General features: G+C 43.0%; 1 protein-coding gene across 1 annotated transcript in view; it reads left to right on the plus strand.

Annotated features, from left to right (window-relative positions):
* The first annotated feature begins 2,852 nt into the window (after positions 1-2,852).
* Positions 2,853-25,983, plus strand: part of TRMT9B (tRNA methyltransferase 9B (putative)) — a 39,414-nt gene continuing 16,283 nt past the window's right edge. The window contains exons 1-3 of the mRNA XM_081520950.1: positions 2,853-2,986; positions 15,926-16,124; positions 24,079-24,233. Coding sequence (XP_081377076.1) covers positions 24,080-24,233 — 154 coding nt within the window. The 5' untranslated portion in view covers positions 2,853-2,986; positions 15,926-16,124; position 24,079. The remainder of the gene's footprint in view (positions 2,987-15,925; positions 16,125-24,078; positions 24,234-25,983) is intronic.

Raw genomic sequence — 25,983 nt, forward strand, 5'->3', positions numbered from 1 at the left:
AACCTTGCATTCCTGGGATAAAGCCCACTTGGTCATGATGTATGATCTTTTTAATATGATGTTGGATTCTGTTTGCTAGAATTTTATTAAGGATTTTTGCATCTATGTTCATCAGTGATATTGGCCTGTAGTTTTCCTTTTTTGTGACATCTTTGTCTAGTTTTGGAATTAGGGTGATGGTGGCCTCATAGAATGAGTTTGGAAGTTTACCATCTTCTGCAATTTTCTGGAAGAGTTTGAGTAGGATAGGTGTTAGCTCTTCTCTAAATTTTTGGTAGAATTCCGCTGTGAAGCCGTCTGGTCCTGGGCTTTTGTTTGCTGGAAGATTTCTGATTACAGTTTCGATTTCCGTGCTTGTGATGGGTCTGTTAAGATCTTCTATTTCTTCCTGGTTCAGTTTTGGAAAGTTATACTTTTCTAAGAATTTGTCCATTTCTTCCAAGTTGTCCATTTTATTGGCATATAGCTGTTGGTAGTAGTCTCTTATGATCCTTTGTATTTCTGTGGAATCTGTTGTGATCTCTCCATTTTCATTTCTAATTTTGTTGATCTGATTCTTCTCCCTTTGTTTCTTGATGAGTCTGGCTAATGGCTTATCAATTTTGTTTATCTTCTCGAAAAACCAGCTTTTAGTTTTGTTGATTTTTGCTATGGTCTCTTTTGTTTCTTTTGCATTTATTTCTGCCCTAATTTTTAAGATTTCTTTCCTTCTACTGACCCTGGGGTTTTTCATTTCTTCCTTCTCTAGTTGCTTTAGGTGTAGAGTTAGTTGATTTATTTGATTTTTTTCTTGTTTCTTGAGGTACGCCTGTATTGCTATGAACCTTCCCCTTAGTATTGCTTTTACAGTGTCCCATAGGTTTTGGGTTGTTGTGTTTTCATTTTCATTCGTTTCTATGCATAATTTGATTTCTTTTTTGATTTCTTCTGTGATTTGTTGGTTATTCAGAAGCGTGTTGTTTAGCCTCCATATGTTGGAACTTTTAATAGTTTTTTTCCTGTAATTGAGGTCTAATCTTACTGCACTGTGGTCAGAGAAGATGGCTGGGATGATTTCAATTTTTTTGAATTTACCAAGGCTAGATTTATGGCCCAGGATGTGATCTATCCTGGAGAAAGTTCCATGTGCACTTGAGAAAAAGGTAAAATTGATTGTTTTGGGGTGGAAACTCCTGTAAATATCAATTAAATCTAATTTGTCTATTGTATCATTTAAAGTTTGTGTTTCCTTGTTAATTTTCTGTTTAGTTGATCTATCCATATGCGTGAGTGGAGTATTAAAGTCTCCCACTATTATTGTGTTATTGTTAATTTCCCCTTTCATACTTGTTAGTATTTGCCTTATATATTGTGGTGCTCCTATGTTGGGTGCATATATATTTATGATTGTTACGTCTTCTTCTTGAATTGATCCTTTGATCTTTATGTAGTGTCCTTCTTTGTCCCTTTTCACATCCTTTATTTTAAAGTCTATTTTATCTGAAATGAGTATTGCGACTCCTGCTTTCTTTTGGTCTCCGTTTGCATGGAATATGTTTTTCCATCCTTTCACTTTCAGCCTGTGTGTGTCCCTAGTTTTGAGGTGGGTCTCTTGTAGACAGCATATATAGGGGTCTTGTTTTTGTATCCATTCAGCAACCCTTTGCCTTTTGGTTGGGGCATTCAACCCATTTACATTTAAGGTAATTATTGATAAGTATGATCCCGTTGCCATTTACTTTGTTGTTTTGAGTTCGTGTTGAAACATCCTTTCTGTGTTTCCTGTTTAGAGAAGATCCTTTAGCATTTGCTGGAGAGCTGGTTTGGTGGTGCTGAATTCCCTCAGCTCTTGCTTGTCTGTAAAGCTTTTGAATTCTCCTTCATATCTGAATGAGATCCTTGCTGGGTACAGTAATCTGGGTTGTAGATTATTCTCTTTCATTACTTTAAGTATGTCCTGCCATTCCCTTCTAGCCTGAAGGGTTTCTATTGAAAGATCAGCTGTTATCCTTATGGGGATCCCCTTGTGTGTTATTTGTTGTTTTTCCCTTGCTGCTTTTAATATTTGTTCTTTGTGTTTGATCTTTGTTAATTTGATTAATATGTGTCTTGGGGTGTTTCGCCTTGGGTTTATCCTGTTTGGAACTCTCTGGGTTTCTTGGACTTCTGTGACTATTTCTTTCCTCAATTTAGGGAAATTCTCAACTATTATCTCCTCGAGTATTTTTTCATGGCCTTTCCTTTTATCTTCTTCTTCTGGGACTCCTATGATTCGAATGTTGGGGCGTTTCATATTGTCCCAGAGGTCCCGGAGGTTTTCCTCATTTCTTTTGATTCTTTTTTCTTTTTTCCTCTCTGCTTCGTTTATTTCCATCATTCTATCTTCTACCTCACTTATCCTATCTTCTGCCTCCGTTATTCTACTGTTGGTTCCCTCCAGAGTGTCTTTTATCTCCTTTATTTCATTATTCATTCTATATTGATTCCTTTTTATTTCTTCTAAGTCCTTGATAAACATTTCTTGCATCTTCTCAATCTTTGTCTCCAGGCTATTTATCTGTAACTCCATTTTGCTTTCAAGATTTTGGATCATTTTTATTATCCTTATTCTAAATTCTTTTTCGGATAGATTCCCTATCTCCTCCTCTTTTGTTTGGCTTTGTGGGCATTTCTCATTTTCCTTTACTTGCTGAGTATTTCTCTGCCTTTTCATCTTGTTTAGATTGCTGTGTTAGGCGTGGCCCTTCTGTATTCTGGTAGTATGAAGTTCCTCTTTGTTGTGGAGGTTCCTCACTGCGGTTGGGGTTGGACAGGTGGCTTGTCAAGGTTTCCTGGTTGGGGGAGCTTGTGTCGGTGTTCTGGTGGGTGGAGCTGGATTTCTGCTCTCTTGAGTGTAATGGAGTGACCAGTATTAATTTTTGAGATGTCTATGGATTTGGTGTGCCTCTGGGCAGCCTGGATATTGATGCTCAGGTCTATGTTCCTGCGTTGCTGGAGAATTTGCGTGGTATGTCTTGCTCTGGAACTTATTATCTCTTGGGTGGAGCTTGGTTTCAGTGAATTTATGGAGGCTATTGGATGGTCTCTTATTAATTAATGTTTCCCCTGGCTTTCAGTCTTATTCTTGCAGTAGCCTCAAGACTTCTCCTTCCATACAGCCTCAATAATAAAACTTTTAGGTTAATGGTGAAAAGATTCTCCACAGTGAGGGATACCCAGAAAGGTTCACTGAGTTACATGGAGAGATGAGGTGGGGGGGGTGTGTTGAGGTGACCAGGAGGGGAAGAGGGGAATTCAAATGTGGAGAGAGCAATCTAGCCAGTAAGCACTTCCCTCTGTGCTTTCCACAGTTTGGAACCCTCAGAGTGATTCACAGAGATACATAGAGAGGGGGGAGGAAGGTAACAGAGGTGAGCATGAGTAGAAAGGGAGGAATTAAGAGGGGAGAGAGAGATCTGGGCAGTATCCTGTTCCTGAAGTGTTCTCCGGTACCCAGAACACCCTCAGAGATTCACAGAATTGGGTTGAGAAGAGAAGGAGGAGGGTGGGAGATAGAGGTTCCCTGGGGGAGAAGAAAGAGCATCAATAGGGGGAGAGAGTGATCAGGCCAGTGATCACACTCCTGAGTAAAAATGGGTCCTAAAGATTGGGTTCTTAAATGTACAAAGTTGATATCAAATATGTAAAACACAGATTAAAAATCTAGAGTAGAGGTTAGACTCTTATAAAACTTACAATCTAAAAAAAAAAAAAAAAGAAAAGAAAAAAGGGAACTGTAAAAAGAAAAAAAACAGTAAAACAGTAAAAAAAGAAACAGTAAAAAAATGTAGAACAGGAAAAAAACATTAAAAAAAAAAAGAAAACACAAAAGGTATAAGATATATGTATGTAGTTTGCTTCAAAAATAGGGGTTTTTTTTTTTTTGCAAGTTAATAGTGGGTTATGAAAATGAAAGTTAAAGGTGTAATAGAGGACTTGAAGAAAAAGGAAAGAAGAGAAAAAAAATTTTTTTTAATTAAAAAAAAAATTAAAAAAAAAAATAATAATAATAGTAAAAAATATATATATCCCGGACTTTCTCTGGAGCTGTTGTGAGCAGTGTGGGATCTGCTCAGTTTTAGATAGATCCTTATTCCTGCTTATACTTTTCAAGATCTATAGGTCCTTTTTAATGCAGTCGGTATTAACTACAGGGATCTTAATCTGTTGGCCTGTCCCTTCCAAAGCACTTCCCTCTGTTTATTTGGCTTCTGTTTGGAGATCTCTTCAGTATCTAATTTCCGCCCTGCAACAAAGCGGTGGAGGTGATCTCTTTAGGTTCGCTTGTTCAATCGTGCTGTGGGGAGGAAGGAACACTGCAATTCTGGCGTGTGTGTGGTAAGCTCGCAGTGTCTCGGCCGCACTGGGTTCGCCCCCGCTCACGGCGTGTGTGCTTTCCCCGTCTACCCTGCTCAGGCTTCAGGTTACTCGGCCGGGGAGCGGGCCCTGAGCTGCGTGCACTTCCCAGGTCTAAGCCGCTCAGGTTCAGGCTCCCGGTTACTCCACAAAGGCGCAGACTCGATTTTGCCCGCGGCTTGTGCCGTTCCCGGTCGGAGCTGCCCAGGCGGCCAGGAGTTTGGCGAGGGCGCTGTCCCCTGTTGGGGCGGTGCGGCTTATCACCTCCCTGGTCCCCGCCTCGGTTTACGGGCGCGCCCGGCTCCGGTGTGCTTTGTGTCGGTTCTGGGGAGCTGGTCTCTGGCTGCGACCCTCCCGGCTGCTGTCGACCCTCCGGGATCTCAGGCAGTCTTTGCTTAAAAACTGGGAGCCTGTTTGCAGTTTGGTAGGGGGTGCCCTCTCTGGAGCCCAGTTTGCCCCTTTCCGGCTCTGGCGGGCCCCGCCTGCCCGCTGTGTCCGGCGGGGGATGGCGCGGTCCGCAGCCGGCTAGCTCTCCTCTGGTATCGCTCAGTCCTTTGTTCTGTGAGCGAGCCGGCAGTGCCTTAGAGTTGGGCTTTTCGCGGGATAGTTCTCTCTCTCTCGCTGTCCCACAGTTTAGGTTACTATCTCACGTTAGCTCCCTCAGATTGCCCTCGGGGCACTCGGGCCCGGTCCTTACCCTAGGCAATGCCGCCCGCTCCTCTCCGTTCAGCCCCCACTTGCTGGTGGCGGATGATGCGAGCGTCTGGGGTTCTTTGCTGGGAGTTGCTTTAGGCACGTAATCTGTGGATTTTATTTATTTTTTCCCTCCCAGTTACGTTGCCCTCCGAGATAAAAAATCCTCCCCCACACCCGCCGGTGAGAGGGTTTCCTGGTGCTTGGAAATTCCTCCTCTTTTACGACTCCCTCCCCGGGACGGGTCTCCGTCCCTAACTCTTTTGTCTCTCTTTTTATCTTTTATAATTTCTCCTACCTCTTTTGAAGATAATGCGCAGTTTTTGTGAAAGCCTGACGTCCTCAGCCAGCCTTCAGAAGTAGTTTTGTGAAGTTTGGTCAGCGTTCAGATGTTCTTTCGATAAATTTGTGGAGGAGAGAGTGGTCTCCCCGTCCTATTCCTCTGCCATCTTCTCCCTCTCCCTGTTTATTTAACTTATATGCAGAGTACATCATGTAAAATGCCCGACTGAATGAAGCACAAGCTGGAATCAAGATTTCTGGGAGAAATATCAATGACCTCAGATATGCAGATGATACCACCCTTATGGCAGAAAGTGGAGAAGAACTAAAGAGTCTCTTGATACAAGTGAAAGAGGAGAGTGAAAAAGTTGGCTTAACACTCAACATTCAAAAAACTAAGATCGTGGTATCCGGTCCCATCACTTCACGGTAAATAGATGGGGAAACAATGGAAACAGTGACAGACTTATTTTCTTGGGCTCCAAAATCACTGCAGATGGTGACTTCCAAGCAGCAAGACGCTTGGTCCTTGGAAGAAAAGCTATGACCAACCTAGGCAGTATATTAAAAAGCAGAGACACTACTTTGCCCACAAAGGTCCATCTACTCAAAGCTATGATTTTTCCAGTAGTCATGTATGGATGTGAGAGTTGGACCATAAAGAAGGCTGAGCACTGAAGAATTGATGCTTTTGAACTGTGGTGTTGGAGAAGACTTTTGAGAGTCCCTTGGATTGCAAGGAGATCAAACCAGTCAATCCTAAAGGAAATCAGTTCTGAATATTCATTGGAAGGATTGATGCTGAAGCTGAAGCTCCAATACTTTGGCCACCTGATGTGAAGAACGGACTCATTGGAAAAGACCCTGATGCTGGGAAAGACTGAAGGTGAGAGGAGAAGGGAAAACAGATGATGAGATGGCTGGATGGCATCACCGACTCAATGGACATGAGTTTGAGTAAGCTCTGGAAGTGAAAGAAAGAGAAGCCTGTAGTGCTGCAGTCCATGAGGTCACCAAGAGTCGGACATGACTGAGCGACTGAACTGAACTGATACCTTTTGGGGGGCGATGGGGAGCACTATTCCACCCTCTATGTTATCTGTTATGAATTGATCTGTGTTTTCCCCAGATTCCCTAACCCTCAGTACTTCAGACGGACAAGGCAATGGCACCCCACTCCAGTACTCTTGCCTGGAAAATCCCATGGATGGAGGAGCCTGGTAGGCTGCAGTCCATGGGGTTGCTAAGGGTCGGACATGACTGAGTGACTTCACTTTCACTTTTCACTTTCATGCATTGGAGAAGGAAATGGCAACCCACTCCAGTGTTCTTGCCTGGAGAATCCCAGGGACGGCGGAGCCTGGTGGGCTGCCGTCTATGGGGTCGCACAGAGTCGGACACTACTGAAGTGACTTAGCAGCAGCAGCAGTATTTCAGAATGTGACTGAGTCTTGGATGCAGTCTTTAAAGATGTAGTTAAGTTAAGATGAGTTTTAGGGTGGACCCTAATCCAAAGGGCTTCCCAGGTGACACTAGTGGTAAAGAACCTGCCTGCCAATGCAGGAGACTTAAGAGATGCAGGTTTGATCTCTGGATTGGGAAGATCCCCTGGAGGAGGGCATGGCAACCCACTCCAGTATTCTTGCCTGGAAAATCCCATGGACAGAGGAGCCTGGCGGACAGTCTATAGGGTCGCCACGACTTGGACACAACTGAAGCGACTGAGCACACATTCAGTAATCCAATAGGGCTTGTAAGAAGAGAAAATTAACACACAGAAGTGTAGAAGGAAGATTATATAAAGACAACCATCTCCAAGTCAAGCAGAAAAGCCTGGAGAGATCCTCCTTTTACAGCCCTCAGAATGAACCAACCCTGCTGACACTTTGACTTTGAACTTCTAGCCTACAGAACTGTGAGAAAATAGATTCCTGTTGTTTACCACCCAGTCTGTGGTACTTTGTTTATTTTTTTAATTGGAGTATAATTGCTTTACAATGTTGTGTTAGTTTCTGCTGTGCAACAAAGTGAATCCGCTATGCATATATATATATATATATCTCCCCTCCTTCTTGGACCTCCCTCCAACCTGCCCCACCCCCACCCCCCCACCTTGGTCATCACAGAGCACTGAGCTGAGCTCCCAGTGTTAACCAGCAGCTTCCCACTAGCCATCTGTTTCACACACGGTCGTGTATATACATCAGTCCTAATCTCCCAATTCATCCCACCTCTCCTTCCCCTGCTGTGTCCACATGTCCATTCTGGATGACTGTGTCTCTGTTCCTGCCCTAGAAATAGATTCATCTGCGCTATTTTTCTAGATTCCACACACCTGCTTTAATATATAATACTTGTTTTTCTAACTTACTCCACTTGGTATGACAGAGGCTCTGTGGTACTCTGTTATGGCAGCCCTAACACATTAACACACCAACCCACCAGGAGTTGGGGGCAGGAAACTCTGCCCGCTCCAGTGTCTGTGCAGAAGGGCCAGGCCCTCATTCACCAGAACCGCACACTAGAGGTCATCCCTAATCACAAACACAGCTGGATGTGAGGCAGCCCAGAGCAAGAAGACAATGGCCACCAAAACGCTAGCGCTGTGAGCTTCTATATAATACAGGGTAGACACCCAGGGGGCAGAAGGCAGTGAATCTAGCTGGGGACAGGAAAGACTTTGTAGAGAAAACGACCCAAGCTGAACCTTCGAAGACAACTGTGTCTGGCAAGTGGGCTGGAGGAGACAGGTGATACCAGGCAGAGGGAACAGGTGAGCAAAAAGCACGAAAACCTCAAACATCTAAAGCGTTGAGAGAATGGCAAGTCACAAACGTCAAGCAGTGACACTACATAAGGAGCTTGTTCCTGAGTGGAAATCTGCTAAGTCACTAAGCTGACAGACTTTTCTGGGGAGATGGGGGGCCTGGCTACGTTGAGTAGCGCTGGTAGGGCACAAGGCATGGAGGTGCGGTGTGGGGCGATGCTGGAGGGTGGGTCAGATGGTGGGGGGCTCTATGAAATGCTAAGGTATTTGGATTTCCTCTTTAAGTCTGAAGAGGGGGAACCATTCATCAGTGTGGCGATGCTGTAGAGAATGAATCTCAGAGCTATGCTATTAAGCTGGTCCTCTAGACCCAGTTCTTTCTTCAGCTTTGGTGTCTGACGGTGTTTTCATCAGTCTCTAGTAAAATGAGACATTTTCAAAAGGTAACTTTCATAAAGCTAAATTTTATTTAATTTTAAAGGATTTTTCAGTTCAAAATTATGACCTCCCAGCTTTTACGGAGGGTAAATCATCCACTGCAGGAATGGTGTCAGTAAAGAATAGGTTCTAAAAAACATATTGGTGTGTGCGCGCCTTCAGGTAAAGCAGCAGCCCGCGAGGTTTCCCAGGTCAGTGGGAATTCCTGGATTAGCACGGGAAGGCTTAAGCTCAGGCTGAGGCAGTGGGGGTGGGGAGGCACTGGGAGGCACAGCGGGGCATGAGACGGAGGCGGGGTCTGCAGGGGAGTCCCCGGACAGTCCGGAGTTACTGTGCTAGGCACACACACTCTCTTCCTGAACCTCAAATACACGGATTTCGTTTTCAGTAATAACCCCATGAGTGCCCCTCTTTGGGGTCAATTGTATTATAAACATGTTTTTATGAAATACACAAATATATAATTCATCCTCACATTGCTCCCCTTAATTTCATTCTTAGAATAATCATCAGATGATTTATAGTGTCATGGCTGACTACAGGGGCTTCCTGTAAAAGCTCCTTGAACAATCATTTCACACCAAAATGACAGTGAGGTTCCTTGTCACCCAACCTGCCAGGACCTCCCTTCCTAGGAGGAAAGGGGATGGGAAATGTGTTGCGTTTTTTCCGGTCTTGCCTTTTGTGACATTACACTTGTCTTCTTCTAAGCTGCTGTTCGGGGGACCACCACCACCCCTCGATTTTAACACAGACTGAGGACTGGTTTTGTCAAATTGACACCAGTAGCAAATGCCTGGGCCAAGTTAGGTGTTATATTTTCATTTTTTCTTAAATCTCATCTTTGATTTTCTTGTTCTTTTCTGGGATTCTCTAATCTACACCATCAAAATGAGTTGTGATCCAGTTATAGTAAATACTGCCTAGTCAGTGCCTGTGGAGGAGTGGCCTTTGATAACAGATCTCATAATCAATATTGGGCTTTCTTATTTCCTAATTCCTTGTATTCTCCTACTGGAGCCACCCCCATCCCTCACAGGGACACACATTCCTCATCCAGATATGACCACCTTCATTTCCTTTATTTTTAGATTCTGGAGATACCATTCTGCTCCAACAGGAAGTCAATGTAGACACACAAGTTTTTGAACATTTTCAAGAAAACCAAATATTCTTTGGGACTATTTGATCTTTTCCCTAAAATAAGTGCCCCTCATTTTATCCATGTTCTTTTCACATATATTTCCTCCAGGGTAACCTTTTAGTCCCTGTTGGGATTGCTGAGAGGGTCCTATTCTCTCAGGGTTACATATGTTATTGTTTTAAAGCCCTCAATTTGTTCTGCTCATAGGATTTCAACCAGAAATGCCAGTTACCTTTGTTCCTACCATTTCTGCTATAACTTCTGGTGTATTGTTAAGAGGTTCTGTGTAGCATCTCTCTCTTTAGTTGCTAAGTCGTGTCCGACTCTTGCGACCACATGGACTGTAGCCCGCCAGGCTCCTCTGTCCATGGGATTCTCCAGGCAAGAACACTGGAGTGTGTTGCCATTTCCTTCTCCAGAGGATCTTCCCCACCCAGGGATCAAACCTGGGTCTCCTGCACTGCATGCAGATTCTTTACCAACTGAGCTACAAGGGAAGCCCCTGTGTAGCATAGGGAACACTAATTAGAGAGGCAGCTGGTTTGCTTGCCTCGGTATTTGGAGGGAGTAATACTCGTCGTTAAAGGATCACCACGAATTATAAAAGCTGAGATCACTTGCTACCTTTGCTCTTCTATCAATCAATCATATGTTTGCTTCCCACTGTCGTCATTCAGCTTTGCTCTGTGTCACTCTTGCATTTGCTTGTAGCGTCTTGAGAGCTAAATGCCACCCATCCCAGTTCTTCTCAGAACTACCAAAGCAACTGTTGCCTAGTAGTTGCTCAGTCGGTATTTCCTGGATTAAAATAATCACAGTAGAATTCTGATAGCACATGGCTAACCTCTCCTTTAATGCTAATGTGCATGAACTGTTGTTCAGTCGCTCAGTCATGTCTGATTTTTTGTGACCCCATGGGCTGTAGCCCACCAGGCTCCTCTGTCCATAGAATTCTCCAGGAAAGAATACTGGAGTGAGTTGCCATTTCCTTCTCCAGGGGATCTTCCCGACCCAGGGATCAAACCTGCGTCTAATGCATTGGCAGGTGGGTTCTTTACCACTGAGCCACCAGAGGAGCCCACTAACATGTTGGTTACTACTGGTGATCCATGGTCTCCTAACCTCATTTCTTTCTTGCTCTGCACAATCTCTTGATTTAATTCACTTCCTTTTTTTGTAGTGGGCTAGGTTTTAAATTATAAATATTAACTGTTTCTGGGTGAAAAAGAGTTTCTAATAAACACGTTATTACCTCTTCACTGGACTGGCCCAACAACTTTAACTTGTTAATTGTGCAGTGACTGTCCATGTAAACAGAGATGGTCATTAACTGGCTCCTCACGTTTGCCTCTTGGGTCAGTCCACTAGGCCAGGCTGGTGCTCAGGAGAATCTGTTTTTAAAGCTCTCTGAATCGGAGCAAACTGTATTTGGTCATGGCTGAACACTATATGCCTTCTCTCTTTGGGAGTAAAAGTAAGAGTTAAAGAAATATCACTGCCAAGTTTTAGAATAATGATTTTTAAATGATCTCTAGAATAGCCTGCTCTGAGCTTCATGTCCGTCTTACTTGGTTGTCCTTCAGATAAACAGAAACAGTTATGTCCAAACCTGAACCCTCACTCAGATGTATTCCCTCTGACAGTGATACAGCACCATCTAAAGTACCCTCTTTTTTATTCTTCTGTGCCTTTCTTCATGTATTTTTACCATAGACATTGACTGAGTGCTGTGTAAACTGCAATACCCAACAAGACATCAGCAATCATGAGCTCCACTGTCCCTATCTGGAAAATGCTGCCATCAATTACAGACATAAGGGATATATACAAACAGCCCAGGCAATAATGCAAAATATAATGTGTTACCGATCACTATGGCATTTCCATTACCAACACCTAGTCCTTCTTACAGCCTTTTTCCTGCAGATGCAAGTATCTTAAGTACACTTCTCTGGATGTATTCCCAGGTATTCCAAGGGAAGAGCTTTTCAGAGTTTATATATGGTCATTACCAAAGTTTCCTTTTGTTTGCCCTTCATTCTTACTCTCTTTCCCTCTATTTTAGGATGCTGGTGGTACCTCTTACAGGGTCAGCCTTATCAGGATCACTGCTTCCCCTTCAGTGTGTTCTTTGCCTTAACTCTTCATCAGTTTTTGTTGTTGTTCAGTCGCTCAGTTGTGTCCAACTCTTTGCAACCCCATGGACTTCAGCACACCAGGCTTCCCTGTCCTTCACTATCTACTGGAGTTTTCTCAAACTCATATCCATTGAGTCGATGATGCCATCCAACCGTCTCATCCTCTGTCACAACCTTCTCTTCCTGCCCTCAATCTTTCCCAGCATCTTTTCCAATGAGTCAGCTCTTCGCATTAGGTGGCCCAAGTATTGGAGCTTCAGCTTCAGCATCAGTCCTTCCAATGAATATTCAGGGTTGGTTTCATTCAGGATTGACTGAATCCAAGACTCTCAAGAGTCTTCTCCAGCACCAGAGTTCGAAAGCGTCAATTCTTCGGCGCTCAGCCTTCTTTATGGTCCAACTCTCACATCCATACATGACTAATGGAAAAACCATAGCTTTGACTAGATGGTTCATCAGTTAGCAAGTCCTACTAATGTGATGCTCCCTCCTTAATATCTCCTGTATTTCACCCCCTCCTAAGCATCCTTAATATCATTCTCTGTCTAAAGGATTTTACTAGGTTCTTTCTCTGTGAACCTGTCCAGGAAATACTAGTCTACACTCTTGGTGTGGATTTCTGGAAACCAAATTCGAATTTGTCTTTTCTCTCACTGACATAACTGTCGTTCACCATTATGTTCAGGATAAAAATCTAAACTCCTTAGAAAGTTAAACTAGGGCCTGTGTAGTCTGACTCTTCCAGGTTCTTATAGTATCACCCGTTCTCCCTTCCTGCCTCCCCATCGACTGTATAGTTAAGAGTGTGAAGTCAGGAATCTAACCTTCTGGTCTGAAATCCTGGCTCTGCCACTTACTAGCTATGTAACCTTGGAAAGTCACTTGTGTTCTCTGTGTCTCTGCTTCCGTATCTGTAAAATGGGGACCTGTTTCATTTAGTTACTGTGTAGATTCAATGAGTTAATATATGTTAAATGCTTATAACAGGGCCTCAATAATAGTAAATAATTAATACACATTGTGTATGTGCATGTCTTGATATTATCGTTAAGTTACTTAAAGTTCATCAAAGAGTCTCATTTCTTTTTCGTATATGATGTTTCTGATAGCTAGAATCACCCACTCCCATTTTTCCTGACTCACCCCTACTGTGTTCTGAGCTGTCAGCCTCTCAAGGGAGCCTTCACTGCCCGTCCTCCCAGCCAGGCTGGATGAGTTGCCTCACCTACAGTTCCTATAGAACCTGTGCATACCTGGTGTGGGCTCTGGGCATCTGTGGTTTTAAACACTTGATGATGGCCCAAAGATCCATGATGTAGTAATTTGTAATAGGTCTGTTTTATCTGTTAATTTATCAATCAAATGATTGACCTGTCGATCGATGGGTAAAAGAAGCAAGGCATAATTAGTTTAGGGATACATCCACTTTCGGGATGTATCCACACCGAAAGTGAAAGTAGTACCATATTTTAATTTTCTATTTCTTTGTATGTTTCCTATATTAAATGTTGGATTCCTAAATTGGGAGACTTAAAAAATCTTTATCCCTAGCACCTTATATATAACAGAAGTTCAATTCGTATTTGTCAAATGAATGAATGTATCTTTTCAACTTAATACAGAAATTATTTTTTTCCAAAATCTAACTTTGCCCCTGAGCCACAGTTTGAGGTGCTGAGTCTCTTCCCAGGAAAATACACACACGTGGTTAACCTCAAAATTTTGTAAAGTTTGAGTCACCTTTGTTCTCGAAGATGGTTTCCCATTTATTCAAGGAGAAAAGGAGAAGAAATGCATTTTTAATACTAGATACTCCAAAGATGTGTGGCTGATAAAATGAAAGGACTGATCTAATTCAACTTATTAAAAGATACATACTACCCTATTTTTCTTTTCCCAGAAACTTCTTGGAAAAGATAAAATGATTCATTTTTAACAAAGGCAAGTTTGGATCATAATTTAGTAAACTTATGGAAAGTCAATTATCTTTATAGTTGTTTGGCAAATATGATTTGGGTGAATAGAGACGTTCCCCACCCCTGCTTTCTTTTTCACCCCAGTAGCTCACACATGCCAGCTGCACTACTTGAAATTCTTTTCATTTGCTACACTTTCTGACTAAGTCTCAGAACACCCTGTCCTCAGCGCACATGGGAGAGGGTGAATGCGTTTGGACACTAATGCCTGAAGGCAAGGTGCTTAGACAGTCAGGCTGGCTGGGGCAGGAAGAGTGAGCCCGAGGTGACGACCTTTAGGCTTTGCCACTAGCATGGAGTTTCAGACAACGTCATCTCCTATTCCTTAAAAAACTAGGAATAAAACTGCCATATGACCCAACAATCTCACTACCAGGTATACACCCTGAGAAAATCGTAATTGAAAACGATGCATGTATACCGATGCTCATTACAGCATTATTTACAATAGCTAGGACATGGAAGCAACCTAGATGTCCACTGATAGATGAATGGGTAAATAAGATGTGGTACATATATACAATGGAATATTACTCAGCCATAAAAAGGAATGCATTTGAGTCAGTTCTAATGGGGTGGATGAACCTAGAGCCTCTTTTAGAGTGAAATAAGTCAGAAAGAGAAAACCAAATATCATATATTAACGCATATATATGGAATCTAGAAAGGTGGTACTGATGGACCTATCTGCAGAGCAGCAATGGAGATGCAGACATAGCGAACAGACTTGTGGATACAGTGGGGGAAGGAGAGGGTGGGAAGAATTGATAGAATAGCATAGAAACATATACATTACCATATCTAACACAGATAGCCAGTGGGAATCCACTGCATGATGCAGGGAGCTCAAACCTGGTCCTCCGTGACAACCTAGAGGGGTGGGACGGGGTGGAAGGAGGTTCAAGAAGGATGGGACATATGTATACATATGGTTGATTTATGTTGATGTACGGCAGAAACCAACACAGCATTTAAAGCAATTATCCTCCAAGTAAACATTAATTAAAGAAAGAATACGTGACAGACACACACACATACACACAAAACATCCTCTCCTTTATGTTTAAGGCAGGCTAAAAAATTGCCAAAGGAAAGATGAAATCTTTTGACTAGTAACTCTTTCAAGACTCTTCTAAGTGTTCTTCCTAAAATGCCAATCTTCATGGCTCTCAGTGGTACAGATCATATTCCTGCATGTGACTGAGAGACGATGGGTTATATGCATTCTCTGAAGACCAGCAAGAAGCTTTGCAAAGCACGCGCAGATCAGTGCTTCTTAAACAGGGATCAAGACTGGGGTGGGTGGAGAGCCCCAGCAAGTTCAGGGAAGCCACGTACATCCCACCCCACCATCCTGAGAATCACTATGTGTAACAAAGGGGCAAGTTTGTGGTAATGAGGTGCATACGCAGAGGACGTAAAGACTGAGGACAGTGACTGAGGACTGTGATCAAGATGAAAGTCCATTTGCTTCATTTACAGATGAATCAGGCCCCCGGATGGTACATGACGGGCTTTTCCTACTGCACCAGGCATCTCTCCAGACCTCATTTTACACCCCAAGACCTCCCCATTACAGAGTGTTTTTCTGCTTATGTCCTCTTTTTAATGTAACTCAGAGTCTTTTGATGAATTTCATGACAAACCTGTTCTATTATGTAAAAAGAAAAAAAATAAATGTGAACAGTGAAGAATAAAATAACTAGGAGTACCTGTCAAAGTGACATGGAAATAGGTGATAATAAGAACAAATATTGAACAGTTAAATTGTACTAGGATGACTTAATAACATTTAGTCATATGTCTTAAAAAGTTACAGTTAATTAAACCACTGGATTTGAAGTTGACTCTCAGTGCTTGTAATTTTTTGAGGAACAAGATGAAATCATCCTATTTAATTTGGGGAGAAAGTACTGGGTGTTTTACAGAAAGCAGAGGGATTGATGCAGAAACTGCTCTTATAGTTCTGGCACATTCTATATATTAACAGTTTGTTCTAACCCCTTCTTCTCTGGGTAATTCAGGCATATGTCAAGAGGTCAGCGTGGGCTGTAGCTGGTTCAATAGTTGTATTATGTAAAATGAACTTTAGTACTTGTTTTTTTCCTAATAGAGCCTGGATTCCCTGCAAAGACTCACACAGAGTGGCTCACCATGTGAACGGACCTCGCTGTTTGATTCTCCTCCCACTACACCACGTTTACATTACACACTGAGAAAATTATGAGCAACAACTGTCACTCTCTGAGGGTGGAAACTGCCATGAATCAAAAAGACAAGAAGTAATTTTCTGTAATCACAAGATGACTCAGGTTAGTAGCTTTCAGTTATTACAGCAATTCACATAATATGAGCATATTCAGTAAACCTAATTAGGCCAAATTCCTATCATTTTAAAGGTATGACATTGTGATATAAAGTAAGCTGGAGTTTATTTTTGCACTAGGTGGAAAAAAGAATTTGAAATTAGTTTTAAAGTAACAAGAATGTATTCAATGTTTTATTAGAGAACAAAATGTGTTTCTAGGACATCAGCATATTGTGAAATGATAGTTTTTTATCATACAAAATGTTGCAGTATAATTTGTATTTGAAAATAATATGTAGGTATAAGTATCATGCATTAAATATTTTTGTAAAAGATTAAATAAACTTAATTATGTCATGATGAAGTCTTTTTATAATGTAAGTAAAGTCTTTGACCTGACTTGACCATTTTGTATTTAAACTTTAGAATTACAGTTTGAATATATCTTTGAAATTTAAAGCAGCTCTATGCTCTTTTTAAAATACATGTCTTCTGTGGCATTTATAATAAGAACAATTTACAGTATTTATATTTGTTTTCAGTTATAAGACTGGGACTGTTTTGTGTCTAGGGTATATCTCTGAACAGGCCTCTGCAAGGGGAGGAAATTATGAAACACAAAACATGACTGGAAAAGCTTAGTTTTAGCCTTGGGAGCCTCTGAGAGCCTCCTGACTCTTATCAAGGGATTAGTGATTTATGACCAAATATTTGAGGACCAGTTCATCTGGAGTAAAGCATTGTTGTCTTGCATAGGGAGCTCACTGATTCATTGGTTCTAGAGCTAACTACTGAGTGACAGCACTATGATACATATAAAAGAGAAGTCCAATTTCAGTTCTGCCCTCCAGGAGCTTCTAATCGAGCTGGGAACATACACAGAGTTGAGAGTTCAAGACAGAATCAGGAGAAATGCTCTAAGAGTGACAGCAATAATAAATATGTAATATATAGAAATCCTAGGGGAAATGATTATTTTTATTGATAGCTATCCATAAAGTCTTTACAGAGAAGGGGGAGGCTGAGCTAGACTTCAAAGGGCAGGTAAGATTTCAGAAGGGAAGCACTGCAGATGAGAAAGAAGAGCCTGCTGATTTCAGCAAAGACCTGAATGAGGAGCTATAAGCAAGGCCCACTCAGGGAAACGTGAGTAGAGTTCTTTGGGTGGAGCTGAGAATGTGAGTTGTCACAGTAAGAGGATATGGCTGGAAAGCCAGACTGAGACCAGGTCCTGGAAGCTTCTGAATGCTGGATGAGGAGCAAAAGCTTTGTCCCAGAGAGGTCTCCTGAAGGGTTTTCAACAGGGAGAGGAGATTATCAAATCAATATTAGAGGAAAATTATCCAGCACTGGCATGAAAACAGAGATTCTAAACTGCTTTTATGGAGTTCTTGGAGGGAGATTACAAGCTACATCCATCAAGCCAAGAATAGCATCATGCAGTGTGGTCTTTGCAGTCATGTTTTACTATAGGACATGTCTCCAGAAAGTGAATGTTAGCTGAACAAAGAGTACTGCAGTCTCCCCGCGTTATGGATGTATTAGAGGTGACAAGTCGGGCAGAGTGGGAGGGAGACAAGGGGGACAGAGAGACCGACTAGGAAGCTGTAATAACAGCTCAGATACTAGGTTGTGACCATTAAAAAAAAAAGATGTAGCAGTAGCAAAGACGGCGGCAGTATAACAATCTGCTCTTCTCTTAGGCTGGCACTGGTTCCAAAAGGACATTGCGTCCCAGTGTTCTGTTGCCAGGACTCCAACTAGAGTCCTTCCATCTGTGGGAACCAAGTCCTACCGGGACTCTGGTGGCCGCAGCACCCCTCTTCCACCATGGCACCCCCTAAGGTCCATGCTATGATCATGAAGATGCATTCAAGTCTGAAATAACTAAAGTCCTCTGCCCGCAAAACAAACTCTTCCTCAAGCAAGGAGGGCTCTGTTGGGAGTATACCAAGTAGCTGATAGAATAGGAAAAAAAACCTCAGGAAAGGTGAGACTTAGGAGAAACTGGAGGATATTTCCTCTAGTGATTTGGCTTCAACTATCTCTTGTCAGTTTCCCAGGGGAGAGAATGATTTTCTTAGATGAGGTCATGTGTCCACCCCTGTCCACATGACTGGCAGGCTCCAACATCACTTGGAGTCCAAAGGGAGGTGCAGGTCCTCAAAGGAAGAGCAGATAAACACAGGTTTTTAAAAGTATTTAATTTCTAAAATGTCTAGGCCTGTAAATAATGGTCATAAACGCACGGGCTCAGGCTTGGGGACAGATTACATATTCCCTAGAATCTTAGATCTCCAAATGTTATTTCCCTTCCACCTTTGACAGATCCCCTTACTTTTCAAACTAACATGTTACTGTTAAGCACACACACACACACACACACACACACACACAGATGTTGACAGAAACTGCTTTCAGCAACACCTTGACACCTGCAAGCTCTCAGGTCCGCAGATATTTGCATCCTTTCTCCCTGCCTCTCTCCTTTCCTTCTTTGGCTCACAATATTAATTTTAAAAAGTGGGAGACAGAATTATATTCAGTTTTCTCCCAATTTAGTTCTATCTACAGTAATGAGAAAAGTGTTAATATTTATGAAGAAAAAAACAGGACAAACTCACATAGTAACAAGTGATCCTCTAACAGAACATGGCTGATAGATTTTACTTTTCCATTATCTAGGTAGATAATCCACATCTCTCATGATGAGCTGTGTATTGCCCTATTTGTGGCTACAAACATGCACACTGTGCCCCCATCAAGAGCAGTCACTTGGAGACCTGGGCTGGTGCTTCCAGGATCGCAGACACACACTCCGGCTGGTAAAACTTCTGCCCAGAAGTTTTCCTCTGCCCAGATCTTTTCTGATCACATGTAATGGTCAAAGCACATCCCATGGCTTTGCCTGAATCAAGCTGGGTGGAGAAGCGTTACCCTAGTTACACACCCAGAACAGGAAAACCAAATATCTGTGACCTATTACTGACCACCCTGTGGCTAGAAGCAAGAAGCGCTGATGTTTCTCTGCTTGGTCCTTTTGCCATGAGAAATACATCAAGCCACTGACCCCTCCTACTAGCTTCCCAGCACTTTCTCTCCCCTCTTCTGCTCTCCAGGGAACCACCTTCCACTGCACTTAAACTCCAAACTAGTTCTCCCATGCGCAGGGCATCACTTTCTGTGACTTCTTCTTCCTTTCAAGTTTGTCAGCATGCAGATTAAGAGCCTGGCTAAAGCAAACCCCACATCCCTAGCTTCAGCTGGAACCCTACACTAGTGCTGTAGTACCGGTCTTACTAGCTTAGTCACAGGACCAAATTCACAAGGAATCTGCATATATGTATAGTGCAGGAAGGGCTTCCCAGTTTGCATTAATAGTAAAGAACCCATCTGCCAATGCAGGAGACTTAGGAGATGCAGGTTCCATCCCTGGGTTGGGAAGATCCCTGGAGAAGAGCATGACAACCCCTCCGGTATTCTTGCCTGGAGAATCCTATGGACAGGGGAGCCTGGTGGGCTTCATGCCATAGGGTCACAAAGAGTCGGACATGACTGAAGCAACTTAGCACACACACAGAGCAGGAAATATAAATCCACAGAGTATCAAGAATGTCAAATTGGATGGCCCCAGCCCTGCAAGTCAATTTCACAGTCAGCTACGTATTCTGCAGAATATAATCTTAAGTGTAAAATACAACAAAACAGATTTATATTGTTCACATGCTTTCAAATAGCTCTTTGAAGTTACTTGTTTATGGTAGAAGCTGGGCAATGTTGGGGAAGAATTAGAGAAAGGTCCTCATGTGGTGCTCTTCAAATACTACAGATTCTGAGCTTGCAGATGGAGCCAGATTGAAAGGAATCAAGCTCATGTTGATTGTCACTTTATCGGTGTGTGTGTGCTCAGTTGCTAAGTTGTGTCTGACTCTGTGACTTCCTGGACTGTAGCCCACCAGGCTCCTCTGTCCATGGAATTCTCCAGGCAAGAATACTGGAGTGGGTTGCCATTTCCTTCTCCAGGGGAATTTTCCTGACCCAGGGATTGAACCTGGGTCTCCTACGTTTGCAGGCTGATTCTTTACCACTGAGGCACCAGGGAAGCCCTTAACACTGGCAAGTGCAATAAAGTAAAATGTATTTGTTCTGCAGTTCTCAAGACTGTATTGCCTAGTTGATTCCTTAAGGGGGGACAATTTTAAAAAGACCTAAGTCTACTGAGATTTTGATTACAGAGAAAAGCATTCAGTGTTTGGGTTTTTCCCATGTGTAGGCAGTTATAGGCAGCCATATGTTTACTTTGTATTCTAGTTGAGGGTGTAATATAAGCTGCTTCAGTTTGGGTGGAAGTTTTGTCAGACATCACAAATGAGATTTGTAATCTGTTAGAGTTGCCAGATTTTTTGCAGGGACTGTGGGCAGGCCCATAGTAGTTAAGGATAAAGGGAAAAGTGAAAGTCGTGAAGTCGTGTCCGACTCTTTGTGACCCCATGGACTATGCAATCCAGGGAATTCTCCAGGCCAGAATACTGGAGTGAGTAGCCGTTCCCTTCTCCAGGGAATCTTCCCAAACCAGGGATCAAACCCAGGACTCCCACAATGCAAGTGGATTCTTTACCAGCTGAGCCACCAGGGAAGCCCAAGAATACTGGAATGGGTAGCCTATTCCTTCTCTAGGGGGTCTTCCTGACCCAGGAATTGAACCAAGGTCTCCTGCACTGCAGGCAGATTCTTTACCAACTGAGCTATCAGGGAAGCCAGATTAAGGATAATCTACTGCTAATTTAAGAATAAATCCTGAAAAGTTCTTCCTCGCAGTGGAAGGAAGGATGGAATGAGAATATCATCATTCTCATGATTTGACAATGTCATCATATCATCATTCATAAAATAGAGTGAAAGTCTGCCATTTGCAACAATGTGGATATTATGCTTATAATACTTAATCAGAGTATTATGCTTAGTGAAATAAGTCAGACAAAGAAAGATAAATACCGTAAGATTTCACTTACATGTGGGATCTAAAAAATTAAACAAACAAATGTACATAACAAAACACACAAAACAACAGACTCACAGATATAAAGAACAAACTAGTGGTTAACCCACTCCAGTATTCTTACCTGGAGAATCCGATGGACAGGGGGGCCTCGTGGGCTGCCGTGCATGGGGTCACAAGAGTCGGACATGACTGAAGCAACTAAACAAAGCGGTTGACAGGAGGGAAAGGGGAGGGGCAAGGTAGGGTTATGGAATTAAGAGATACAAACTGCTGCTGCTGCTGCTAAGTCGCTTCAGTCGTGTCCGACTCTGTGCGACCCCATAGACGGCAGCCCACCAGGCTCCCCCATCCCTGGGATTCTCCAGGCAAGAACACTGGAGTGGGTTGCCATTTCCTTCTCCAATGCATGAAAGTCAAAAGTGAAAGTGAAGTCGCTCAGTCATGTCCGACCCTTAGCGACCCCATGGCCTGCAGCCTACCAGGCTCCTCCGACCATGGGATTTTCCAGGCCAAGAGTACTGGAGAGGGGTGCCATTGCCTTCTCCGAGAGATACAAACTACTATGTATAAAACAGATAAGTGACAAGGTTACACTGTATAGCACAGGGAAATATAGTCATTATTTTGTGATAACTTTAACAGTATAATCAATAAAAATACTGAATCACTATGTTATAAACCTGAAACTAACATAATATTGTACATCAACTATACTTCAATCAGAAAGAGTCATCAAAGGATGGGACACTGAAAGTGGTGAGGGGGGACTTCCCTGGTGGCCCAGTGGTGAAGACTCCAAGCTCCTCCTGCAGGGGGAATGGGTTCGATCCCTGGTCGGGGAACTAAGATCCCACATGTCACGTACGGTGGCAAAAAAATTAAAATAAAATAAAAATGGTGAGTGAGATTATGGAAACGAGTATTTACAGGGTCTCTAGGTATCTCTCATCAAGATATTTCTTAAATACAAGGTGGAAGGCAGGCACTCTACAGTGGGGTAACTCCTCAGACGCCATCTGACCCAAGTGCCTTCTACCCCCCAGAGTGACAGTGACAGGGGGCAGGGGTGGAGGGAACACAGAGGGTGTCCAAGGACAGCACCTTCTGTTACCACATTCCCATCTGCAAGCTTGTGGGAGCAGGGTCCCCTCTTCCCACACTCCCCAGGTTATTCTCTTGCCCTCTGTACCCAGAGTCCACTCTGGTTCTTTCTTTGTTCATTTATTGAAGGTCTGCTGTGTGTCAACTACTTGGGACTCCACATTAAATAAGATAAGCCCCTGTTACCTAGGCTCCTCCAGTCAGGGCTAGAGAAAGAACACCTAATAGACTTACAGCCCTCAGTAACCACAGAGGATGCCTGGGACGCCACAGGAGGACAAAGGGCAGGACTGAGCCAGCTGATAAGCAGCAGTAAGGACAAGTGGGCTCTTCAGTGTTTAAAAATACTTTAATACTGATTGGTAAAAAGCCACGGTCTAAGCCCTGGCCGCTTCCCTAGGATATCCTCACTCACATGCCACAGGAGAATAATTAAAAGATCAAACCCTAAACAAACAGAAGCCTCGAAGACCTGCTCTCCTACTTTCCCCATTCCTTTTTATTTAAAAAAATTTTTCTGTTAAATTTTTGGCCATGCTGGGTCTTCACTGATGCCTGTGGGCTTTCTCTAGTTTTGGCGAGTGGGGGCTACTTTCTAGCTGCGGTGCAAGGGCTTCTCACTGTTGCAGAGCTTGGGCTCTAAGGTGCACGGGCTTCAGTAGTTGTGGCACATGGGCTTAGTTGCTCCACCGTATGTGGGATCTTCCCGGACCAGGGACCAAGCCTATGTCCCCTGCACTTGCAGGTGGATTCTTATCCACTGTGCCATCAGGGAAGTCCTCCCCACTGCTCTCTGATTGCCCTTATCCTGCATGGGGGGTCAGAGAAGTCCGTCTGGAAAGAGGTGATGCTTGGGCCAAGAATGAATAGAAGTTAGCCAGGTTAAGGCACAGAATCTGTACCAGCCCCTGGATGACAGAGGATGCATCAAGTCTGAGAAACTTCGGGTCACTGAGTATGACAGGTGCCCCGATGCTGGGGAAGGAAGGCAAGAAATCGCTACCTTTAAGGAAAGTGAGGTAAGTGAAGGCCAGATCAGAAAGAGCCATGGATACCCCCCTGAGACACCCGGCCTTGAGCAGACAAGCCATAAAATGCCTTTAAAGAAGTCTAAGATAGGGAGCAGCACAGTTTTATGTTTTTAGAAAAACAGTTGTGGCATAACTGAAGGAAAGAAGAGACTGAAGGGACAAAAAAAAAAAAACAAACCATTTACAGGTGGTTGAAGTAACTGAAACAAGAAATGAGGTCTTTTCTAAAACAGAATCAGTAGGATATAAAGAAAATGGTTGGAATCCAAAGACATTCAAAAGGTAGAATCAATTGGGCTTTGTGATTGGACTGGAGTTGTGAAATGCAAGTTATAAAATTTTAATCTCTTTAGCATCCACAAGAAGAGGGCTTTATCCAAAGTGAACCACTGCTAAGACCTCTGTATATGTTTCCAAAATTAAGGACTCATCTTGCACATAAACACATTACAGTTAGCTTATTCCCAAATGACTGTTTTCTGAAGATGTGCAGCTAAGACCGACGCATCTGCTAGTCTTTCGATAACGCTGGTGAGGTTCCGGTGAAGGCTGTGTTCTTTGAAGTTTGTAAGAGAGGGAGGGGACATATGTATACCTCTGATTGATTCATGTTGATATTTGGCAGAAACCAACACAATTCAGTCAAGCAGTTACCCTTCAATTAAAAAGTAAATAATTTTTTTTTAAAAAAAGAAAAAGAAAGGATAAAAACAGCACAGCCTTGGCAGTCCTAAGTTCCCAGTTTTAGGAAACCTGCATCTCCATCTGCCGTTTCCGGTGCCTGCTCTGAACCGCATCCCTTGGTGTGGCCCCGCTCTCCCCAGGATGGACCATGCAGCTGCCCAGCTGGAGAAGCAGCACGTGCATGATGTGTATGAGAGCACCGCGCCCTACTTCAGCGACCTGCAGAGCAAAGCCTGGCCCCGCGTCCGCCAGTTCCTCCAGGAGCAGAAGCCAGGCAGCCTCATCGCTGACATAGGTAACCCGGGCAGGGCCACACAATCTGATGTATATATATACACCCTTGTGCCTTTCCTTTTCAGATTCATTTTTCATCTCTGTTCTAACCGGAAGTCTGAAACCGTGTCCTTGGCATGTCAGCACGTAGAAAATTTACTTTTTATGAGGTCACACGAGAAAGTAGAAAAGTTCCCCAAATCTACATTTAGACAGAGGCGGTCTTCTCAGAGCCTTTGTGCATATCCTTTCACAAAATCAACTCGACCTTGGCTGAATCTGCCTGGACTGAAATGGCTGCTTGTGAATCTGACCATTTTAAATGTAGATTCACTCACATTTGTGAGTACAGTGTTTTGGTGGCTCCCCTTGAGGGGCTCCCATGCCTTCTACAGAAGAGCCAGAATTGTGTATATAGAAGAGGTTCTATCTAGCATCCCTGGTGGCTCAGACAGTTAAGAACCTGCCTTCAATGCAGGAACCCCGGGTTCGATCCCTGGGTCAGGAAGATCCCCTGGAGAAGGGAATGTCTACCCACTCCAGTATCCTTGCCTGGGAAATCCCATGGACAGAGAAGCCTGGAGAGCTACAGTCCATAAGGTTGCAAAGAGTTGTACACGAATGAGTGACTAACATACACTCACAAGAAGCCCTATCACCTCTTATGAATCTCATGAATCCTTTCCCTTAACTATTCTGTAGGTGTTTTATTATTAGAACATAACTTTAATTAGATCATATCTTCATAATCCCTGATTTGCTGGGAAGTCTTTGGCTCAGTATGTTTTGGATCTAGAAGTGGTAACCACAGTCCAGTAGATCTCAGATTAAGTTTTAAGACAAGGTATGAATTCACTGGAAGCATTCCCACCTAAATCTGCTCTATAGCAACTCCATGTACACAGGACCTGTATGAATTGTAAGTCTGGAGTCACAAGTTCTGTCTAATTTGACATTCAGTCAAAATGCTGGTAAGAGAAATGCCCAGGGCTTTTGGCTTGTCAAAGATGGTGCGAGCAGTGTAGAATTTGGGGAAGGGGTACATGTCATGTAAAGTGGAGAATCTTTAAAATATCTCTATCATGTTAACTTGAAAAAAAAGAAACTGGTTTCAGAAGATGCGGTGGGTTTGGAACTCTTACCACTCATAATATAAGCAAAGTACCAGGATCTTAAATCAATTGGTGTAAAAAGGTTTGGAGACAACATAATATATATGCTACTTTCTCATGAAAAAAGTGAAAGTGTTAGTTGTTCAGTTGTGTCTGACTCTGCAATCCCAGGGACTGCAGCCCACCAGGCTCCTTTGTCCATGGAATTCTCTAGGCAAGAATACTGGAGTGGGTAGCCATTCCTTCTCCGGGAGCTCTTGCCAACGCAGGGATTGAACCTGGGTCTCCTACATTGCTGGCAGATTCTTTACCGTCTGAGCTACCAGAGAAGCCTGATTATATCTCACATCAAAAATTCCAAATGGAACAAAGATTTAAATATAAGAAAATAAAGTGATTAAAGGGCTAGATGATGACTATGTTACTTTTTAAAATATTCTCAAAAGCAAAAGGCCTCTCCATGTATGACACAAAACAAGTCAGAAACCATAAAAGAAAATACAATTGATTGTTGTTATCCACCAGATGTCAGATTCTATAAAGTTCCTGTGAATCCAGAATTAGAGAACACTGAACTGGTGCCTCAAGGGGAAATACAGGATTAGGTTCCTATAAGCCTGTGGTCACAATATTTTTGTCAGCTGATCAACACCTGATCTT

This window comes from Giraffa tippelskirchi, chromosome 8 (assembly GCF_054371585.1).
Source record: "Giraffa tippelskirchi isolate mGirTip1 chromosome 8, T2T-mGirTip1v1.2.pri, whole genome shotgun sequence".
Lineage (NCBI taxonomy): Eukaryota > Metazoa > Chordata > Mammalia > Artiodactyla > Giraffidae > Giraffa > Giraffa tippelskirchi.